This window comes from Haliotis asinina, chromosome 5 (genome assembly GCF_037392515.1).
Source record: "Haliotis asinina isolate JCU_RB_2024 chromosome 5, JCU_Hal_asi_v2, whole genome shotgun sequence".
NCBI lineage: Eukaryota > Metazoa > Mollusca > Gastropoda > Lepetellida > Haliotidae > Haliotis > Haliotis asinina.
The window spans coordinates 55,371,785-55,381,249 of record NC_090284.1 but is presented as its reverse complement, the minus strand read 5'-3'; the positions used below and the strand labels follow the sequence as shown (position 1 = coordinate 55,381,249).

General features: G+C 39.6%; 1 protein-coding gene across 2 annotated transcripts in view; it reads right to left on the bottom strand.

Moving 5' to 3' along the window:
- Nucleotides 1-3,129: 3,129 nt before the first annotated feature.
- LOC137284843 (interferon-induced GTP-binding protein Mx-like) overlaps nt 3,130-9,465 on the bottom strand; it is a 34,007-nt gene continuing 27,671 nt past the window's right edge. The window contains exons 11-15 of one of the 2 annotated variants that reach the window (XM_067816860.1): nt 7,954-8,071; nt 7,481-7,519; nt 6,109-6,180; nt 5,851-5,918; nt 3,130-5,258 (exon numbers count right to left, since the gene is read on the bottom strand). In XM_067816860.1, coding sequence (XP_067672961.1) covers nt 5,037-5,258; nt 5,851-5,918; nt 6,109-6,180; nt 7,481-7,519; nt 7,954-8,071 — 519 coding nt within the window. In that variant the 3' untranslated portion in view covers nt 3,130-5,036. The remainder of the gene's footprint in view (nt 5,259-5,850; nt 5,919-6,108; nt 6,181-7,480; nt 7,520-7,953; nt 8,072-9,465) is intronic. The other variant, XM_067816861.1, reaches the window with a different exon arrangement.

The window sequence follows — 9,465 nt, the reverse complement described above, 5'->3', positions numbered from 1 at the left end:
AATAGAAAACTGCATTTACATAGATTAAAGTCAAGGTAGCAATTCCACTAATACATCTGGGCCATCTCCAGTGTGACAGCATCCGCTACGCAGTCATCAGTGTATATCTCCTTGGCAAGACAGCAGGTCTCAGGGTTGAAATCAACGGCAAGATATGTTAGGATATGTAGCGATGTTACTTTAGTGTTGTGCTGCTTCTGAAATATATTCTTCAAAAAAGGTAGGGGAGCTGTACTTTCAATGTACGATTGTCGAAAGTGGGAGATATATGGTATTGAAAGAATGTGGATGTTTTGAGAATGCATCACCACATGGATTTCATTCAAATCAAAACTGTTCGTTCAGTTATGCCGCTTGATATGTGACTGGAATATGACATGAACATTTCAGGTTTTCAATTTTTTAGTCAGTAGTGTGTGATTCGAGCGTGAAAACGCTGACCATGCACAGATGCAAGGAAATTATCGGAAAAATGGCCTACAGTTATTTATCGACATGCCTGCAAAACGTGAAGATTCATAATGACACACCATGCACGTGTAAGAGGCTCTCGCGCTGTGCACGTGCTTCCCATGCATTGTGTTTGCGTGTGGTGATAACATCAAATGATGCTGCATACACAAGATGAATGTCATTGTAATGTTCCTCAATGGGTTTTCTTTCTACCAGGCTTTAAACTTCAGGTTGCTCTACTTTTTATTGAAAAGTAAATATGCAGCTCCTGAAAGAGAGCCTGTCAAGGTAAAGTGACTTTTTACAATTTTACTAATAACACCTCACGCCCTGAAGACAAACGTCAGATACATTTACAGTAAAACGTATATCTAATACACAACTGGTTAATAAAAGATTGACAATGTTTGGGTTTGATAACTGGCTTTATGTGGATAATATTAAGGGTCCTCGTTTGACTTCAAGTAAATCAGTACCACGCAGGTTTGGTACGCAGTTGGAATACTTTCGTATGAGACAAATACAGGGCTTGTTAGCTCTATACAGTCCATTGACTGTGTTATGTAGATTCAAAATGCAGGTAATTGTGCCTTCAATATATACATGAATAGGACCGTACTAGGCATAGTTCCGTGTCTTTATGACACAAAAGCAGGTTGAAACTTTCTTTCTGTTGTGTATAATGTGATGGGGACTATCACATTCTGTCAGATGCGTTCGTAAAAGTAGCATTTGTATTCGTCCATTAACAGAAGAAAGTGCGAAGCGAAGTAAGCAGGAATAAAACACCTGTTACAACTGACCACTTTCTAAATGGCATTGTGTAATTAAAGGAAGACAACTAAACAAATTACCACAGTATATGTAATGCAGCAAGTACTTTCATATTGGACGTGGTGAGGGTCAATGGCGAGCATTCGTCCAGAGCAAATGCACACAACCGCCCAATGTCTGGAGAGTTCATACTGTATCATTGACGATTCAAGGATGAAGACACAATTACCCGTCAATACTTTGACATTGCCGTCACCGGAACTCTTTAGCAAACAAATCGTTTGGATGGATCTTTAGTGAATACAATCCAGAAGTACCTGTCCCTTAGTGGGTAGTCCCACATGGCATAATGTATTGGTAATGTGTCAGAGGTGTGTGTATTGTTGGTTTATCATTCTTGGTGATCACCGTTTGAAAGTCCTGGTGGGATACTGTTCCTTGAACTACGGAATGCTTGATTATGCGTTGCGTTGCGATATCATCAGGCGACTCTGTCATTCCTCGTAAATATCCGATCGCCATCATTTCGAAGTACTTGTTGAACACTGTATCGTGAACTGCAGAATAACTCGCGGCGCATTTGCACATACTGTAGTATATCTTATAGGCCAGGAACATTAGACACAAACAGTAGGTAACATTGAAAAAATAGTAAAAAGTTGACATTTTTAGGAAAGCTTCAAAACATCATAGCCATGTGCAAAGTACAAAGTTCTGCAAATTCTACACTGTGGCATTTTCAAGATGGCCGCCAATTTCAAGATGGCCGCCAAAATCATTAAAATGAATATGCACACAGATATTTTGTCAAGAATTATGCCATGTGATATATCAAATGAAAGCTCATCTCAGTACAATATACTACTTGTTGCCCACACATACATAAGACAATAGAAAATGGTCTGATAACAACACATCTGATGCTTGTGCTTTTGGTCAAATTTATTAAAATGTCTACTATGGTTGACTTAATACATTTTCAGCTATTATTGGTGAACAGAATTAATATCCTCTCAAGATAGATGCTTGAAAAAAATTGCCATCGACTCCATGTGAAGCATATGTGATATATAGACCCTTTTCACCAGCTCCAACAAGATCGGTTGAATGTCTTTTCCACAGGTTGGCATTCAGCATCTTTCCATCATTGTGTTGTGTTTTATGTTGTTCTGTCAGTTTTCAACTCTTACTTCAATAAAGTTCACCCAAATATCACATCATATCTATTTTATTTGTTCCATAATGTCATTGAATTGCTTCAAAATCAAAATTTACTTAAATCTTTTGGAAAATCATGATGAAATCCATGATTTCTCGTCCCACCGGTGACGTTGTTTTTCTCAGAGAAATGTACTTCCTGTACTGCTTACCAGACAACATATATCACGTATGTTTATCACCTTCACATGGATTCAATGGTAATTTTTTTCAAGAAAAATATAAAAGCATCTATCTTGAGAAGATAGTAATTCTGTTCATCAATAACAGCTGAAAATGTATTAAGTCAACCATAGTAGACATTTTGATAAATTTGACCAAAAGCACAAGCATCAAATGTGTTGCTATCATGCCATGTCTAATGCTCCTGGCCTATCAGGCTTCTGATATTTAGTTAAGTGGACGATAGAGGTATAAGGGTTGGGTGGTGGTGGTTGCCATCTTCTCATATGCTTTTGTCGGCTACTGCCTTCGGTTCCACGGATTATATTCTTCACTTAGAAAAGACGTGAGAGGGTACGGTTTTACGCCGCTCTTAGCAATATGTCTTTCAGCTAAAATAGCATTGAGTAACTTGAAAATACTGAACTATCTAGCACAAAGAAATAATGTTAAGGCTCATTTTACCCGAACAATGTTCACATTAGACAAAAAGATCTCAGAACACATAAACAACATACGGCGTGAAGATATAGTATATAATTCAAGCTATTTCTCAAAGGAAAACACAATCCACACCAGCAAAACATTAATATAGATCGTGCAGATCGTTCAGTGTGACAAAAAGAGAAAAGATCAATGGAAATAGAGAGAGATAGTTCAAAGCACCATGTGAAGTCAAATATAAAAATGACACTTCAAAACAGTTCCAAATATTCTCTGAATAAATTCAGTGGATTACAATGAGTAACTAATAAGTTGATAAGCTTGCCTAAAAGCATACCTTACCGTATATATATAAGTGCCAAATTCCTGGTATTTGTATTGGAGGTGTTCATAGGCAAATATATATTGTATTAAATCAAATATATAAACAACCAGGAATAAACAGGGGTGCCTGTGTTGCCATTTCACACAGTGATTGATTGAGTGAGTGAGTGAGTGAGTGAGTGAGCGAGCGACTAAAACTGCGTTGTATTTATATCAATGCGAGTCATGAAATCATACAACATTACAAAATGTCAACGCAAAAGTGTTGCTTTTAATGTAGCTGTCGTAGCAAATAGAGTGTGAGAGAGTCAAAGTAAAAATGTACAGTCACATTGGCAGTCTTCAGTCATATACACTAAAATACGCAAAGTAAAGTTCAAAATACGCAATGAATGCAATCGGATTATAAACACCTGACAGCAAAAACATATTAGCAAACCACAGACACATAATTTAAAACTAGTCTTTAGCTCTAACACGTTACTACCAGAACACAATATAAAGGCGGGCTACAAAGCACTAGAAAACTGAAGAAATATCACAATACTTGGCAGTAAGCAGAAGTGGACTACGACATAACACAGATGGATAAACAGGTAAAGATACTGGCTCACTGGATTTCCAGCCGTGAGATTGGATACGTGCAAGTGTTAATGCAAAACATGGAATTGGTTGCTGATATATATCATCATACACTGATGTCGTTATCTCTTATTCATAAGCCAGGGAACGTAGTTGCGTATTTTGAGCATGTGTGATTCTCAACCGCAGGATTCTGTATTTTTCGCCACATCACCGATATTTAGACACCCATGTGATATACGATGAAAATGAACTAAATGTTGAGCAGATTTGATAACACGTAACATGAACTGTTCCTCAAAATCACTTTTAACTGTTCGGACAATAGTTAACATCGAGAAGTCTCAGTCTTTCATTCAGAAAGTAAATGTCATCGCTTCTTGGCATAGTTGAACTTTATCCGTCTTAATATATCTAACGAACCATACCCTTAACTTTAACCACATACGAGGGTGTAAAAATTATTGCCACTTGTCCTTACATTGAAGACGCTAAAGTGGATTGTAAGGATTATAATATGTAGAGACAAAAATAAGGAGAGATCAGAGACTGACAAACGTTGTCATGAGTTCTGCAGAAAAAATAGCAATCATAAGTGGATAATATCTGTGGAGGCTGTGTTTTTAATGAAACTGGCTATAGCTGTTACTGACCGAGGCAAGTAACTGTCTTTCCCAGTGAAATCATTTTTCTCCCTGGTGATGTAGGAATTCAAACATGACACGCAGAGATTCCGAATTCTTCTGAAGGAGCACTTATCGCATATTGAAAACTGAATATGTCCTTGAAGAATATTTGACATATACCTTTTTCTCCTTGGCTCTTCATTTTCTTTTGTTTAGAACGACCTGCCATCATTCACCTATTTACCTACCTAAGTGGGTAGGTGGCACAAAATTTCACCTCAACTGTAACCAAATAAGTGTTTTAAACATATATTTGCAATACCTTCATGGAAACTGTACAATCTTTCACGTACCATCCGTCCATGCTATGCATTCTTAACTGTATATTTGTACCTCTCAAGCCGAGTATTCCTGAATGAGCGTAATAAAAGTATTGTACTGTCCCGGCGAAAGCTAGATTTGTTCAAGCTCTCTTTCCGCCTTTAACAGTCTGTCGTAACGGTACTTGATCTCTTTCCTCTTAAGTTCCATATCTTCCTCCTCCTTGATAAGGTCAATGTTTCCTTCTTCAGAAACCATGCCAATCAGCAACTCTTGCAAGGTCTTCACCTTCTTCTGGAACACGTGCTGCTGTATGATCATGGGGATGACATCGCAGAGACGCCGTGAGGCAACCTGAAACAAAGATTGTTGTACTGAAAACAATAATTGCCTTTTCTTGAGCACACTATGTGTATATTAACATGAAACACTAAAACGTACAATTATGATATTCATTCTAGACATGAAGATGTGACAGAAAGAGACAGAGAATGAACGAGCAAGGTGCTAGGACATGGGTCATTGCATGATTTGTGTTCTAAACACAAGGACTAATACCTTTGGAGCAGCTCCACCACTCTGGGATGATTTGACATTAGAACTGAGAATTGTAAATGGCTTGAGCACTTTTCAAAACTAATTTCAAAACTTTCTACTTTTTAAAAGTAGAAATTCAAATGTTCCAATGATCCCGTTAGTCGCCTCTTACGACAAGCAGTCGCCTTTTATGGCAAGCATGGGTTGCTGAAGGCCTATTCTATCCGGGACCTTCAAGAGTCCAGAATCATTCTAAAACGTATAATATATTCCATACTTCCTATGACCGTGATGTTGAAAATATTCTGCTGATAAATCCTAATTTTAAACAGATTCATCCTGACATACACTTAAGTCATAATATAATAAGGAAGTACTCTCTGTGAAATAAGTACATAGAACACTGTACCTGACAATAGGATTTTAGACTCATCAATGCTTTGTTGACACCATTTACATCTTCTGGGATTACAGACCCTTTGAAATACAGAAATAAATATGAAAAGACAAGAGTCACAATTAGATTGCCCATGATATTCAGTATGTGTTTTGATCGATTTGACCGTGTCTGTTTTTCAATACACGTTCACGAGTGTTTGTCAGAAGGCGAGCATACAATACAATCTCAGGTATTAAATGCGAAAGTCTATCTAATTGCTATACAGACTTTGTAACAACGGCCTTGCGATATATTCTCCCTCTTCCGCAGCTTCATCTAGTTCCCCGCTTTCTTCTGTTCCTAGAACGGAATGCAAAAGTAAGCTCTAGGATTACATTAAATTGTGACAAATATAGTAAATTAAAATGTGATTCGTTTACCATAAGGTTTCGCTCTGTTTATGAGTCCTATGGTGTTTATGTCTTGAAACATCACAACAAATACACGTATTTTACAACTTGATTTTCAATCTCGGCGTGTAGTGTCACAAAATACACAATTCACATGCAATGCACGTTAAAGCTGGGGACCAGAATGATAGTCCCAATGTTGGGTAAAAAGGTTGATCGCTGTCTATCGATTATCTCCTGAGGCGCAGGATCGCTACATCCGGGTACATCACCTGCGTCTTCGAACAGCTACGGCGACCACTACTGCTCGGCAAATACCCGGACTGACGACGCTTTTTGCACAGACCTTCAGGAACAAGTATAGAGAGGCTGGTTTACGTGACAGAAAGCCTTATTTTGGTCCCGTACTTCGACAACAACATCGTGGACATCGAGTTGAATGGCGCACCAACGTTCAGGCCTGGAACCTACCCAACTGGCGTAGAATCTTGTTCAGTGATGAATTAAGATTTCTATTGGAACGCCGCGATGGAAAAATGCGGGTGCACAGGCGTCGACGTGAACGTTTCGCCGACGCTTGGGTTTCCAAGGTAGACAGATTAAGTGTTATGATGTCGGGAACGATCACCTGCCGAAGAGGTGACTTGGTGGTGATCCAGGGCAACTTGGCAGCTCAACGGTACTGTGATGAAACCCTACGTCCACACCTCCTTTGAATTATCGATCGCCAGACGGAGTTGTTTCAACAGGGCAATGCCAGGCCCCACACAGCACGTCACACATAGATACTTCCTCCAGAACCACAACATCTATGTGCGCCCCTGGCCCTCACGATCACCGGACTAAAATCCGATCGAACATCTGCGGGATGCCCTGGACAGACGGGTGCGACGCCGTAACCCTCAGCCCCAGCTCTGGCTTCAGCAAATCGCATAGGCACTACAGGCAGACTGGGCTGCGATTGGGCAACAGGAGATTCTGAGACTTAATCGTTTGACGCCGAGGCGATGCAGTTCTGAATGCCCACGGTGGTCACACTAGGTCAAACTAACTTTCCTCGAGTTGGTGCCTAAGACGGATAAGTCTGCATTCCCAGTGTGCAATTTGGCTACATTTCATTGACTCATAAAACCCGCAAGATGTTTCAAAATAATCATAAAACTACTCTTGAAATTGAATGTATAGATATAAAAGGAAAACACCTACTCTTCTTTCACAGGTATCATGTTTGAGTTTGCTTACTCACTTACCCGGGCAATCCATTGCATTCCAGACGACGTTGTGATTGCCTAAATAAATACATTTAAACAACGTTTACTTAATATGTTATTAATGACATACAGCGCTTTTAGTAAACACTTTCAACAAACGGGGCGATTCAGCAGCTTATACTTGAAAGTCGCAAATATCTTTCACTTTAATATATCATATATTGTGAAAAGCCAGTCGTAAAAATACAATCTATCCATGAATATAATTTTTGCTTCGTTTGAAGAGTAAGAAAGAACCAGAGTAAGAAAGAAAATAGGTGAAAAAAGTCTATGGGTACGAGTTTAAAAATGTCGTATCTCATGAATGACTGGTTCTACATCTTATTAGTTGGATAACCAAGGACAACGAATTCCGAAACATTTATCCTTGCTTATACAACGATACATCAAACAAGTCAGCAAGAGTCTTACAGCAAGCCCTCTCTTTAGCCTTTATCTTTATCTTTACTCACGTAACTCTCTGCTGTATGTTTCATCCTGAGAGTAAACCAGCTTCTCCATGCTGAAATACCCCCGGATTTCACTTCTGCACTCATTTTGAGTCTCCTTCCTTGTAGTCGTGATAGCGTCCTGACAAAATGGAAGGAACCAAATTACGTTATGTACAAAGCATGTTGAGTGCGGATGGAGGAAGCATTGGGTATTGCTGGATAGTTGCCTCCGTCTATAATTTCCACCCATAACTCAAAATCTTGACTCAAATGAGCATTTTGATAAACATCGATACATACACTCTCTGCGGACAATGCAGACACTATCGGTGATTTGAAGGATAGCACGTTTTTCAGTTGTAGCCTAAAATGTCTCCATTTCTGTGGAGTGGGGATAAACGGATTGTCACTCCACCCAGAACTAACATTTGACAGCTACATTCTGCATCCTCGAACCGCATTCACGCCAGTTGTAGATGTAGGTTACATGTTACCGCCTTTGAAATGATATCGACTATTTTGTATGAGACTATTTTTCGAGATCTTTTTAGCTTTCACCGAACGAACTCTAGTATTCAAAAGATGTATTAGAACTGGCATAGTCCCTGAATAATGGCTGAATCAATGGAAACGAGAAGTAACCAGGGATTTGGTGGCGATGTTGTTGTTTTTGATGATGATGATGATGATGATGATGATGATGCACACTGTCCTGATGGTGATAGTTGTGGCAGTGATAATTTGAATATTCTTTGTATATGTTGAATGTTTAACAGATATGCAGCAGAGAGGATTTGCGTGATACTGGCACAGTCAGGTTGGTAAGGCTCATCATCAGTTCAGGGCCCTCGCCCCCTCTACACGCAGCCGAGACAGCGAATGGGACTTCTCCCAGGAAACACTGACTAGTCGAACCCACCAAGAACTTTCTGGAGAATATAAAGGCTCTGGGTTACCCAGATTGTCAGAAGGGCTGTGCATCCGGTGGAGATCCAGGGCGCTCTCCTGATCTGCGCCAAGAGATCAGGAGGTACCAATCCAAGGGCAAGCGAGTCATTTCAAAGGCGAGGTCAGCATATTTATCATGCTTTTCATGAATCTTGCCAGTCACATTGCTGTCAAAGGGACAGAAAATTCACTGATATAAATAATTTCATTGGTTTTATCAGAAAGGACAAGATGAGGTTTGTTGGCAGGAATTCGTCTCAGGTTATATACTGGCCTATTCCAGAGAAGTTTGAAAGCATCATTTTCCAGGACGCCCTGACATGTTCAGGGTCGTACCATTGATGGACCTTTTAGTCAAAGCCACACCCACGGCGGAGACGATAGTGAAAACAGCGAGCCATGCCATCATGTCGTTTAAAATATGCTGTGATGCCATCCATGTCGCAAGGTATAGATCACAACTGTTTCCAAAATCTTTCATTGACATCCATAGGAGGCCATTTATCATGGTCACCTTCGCCACTCGTGTTACGTTGCCTGTAGAATTGTTTTCCATTGTTTCTAAAAAGATTACTTTGCTTGATA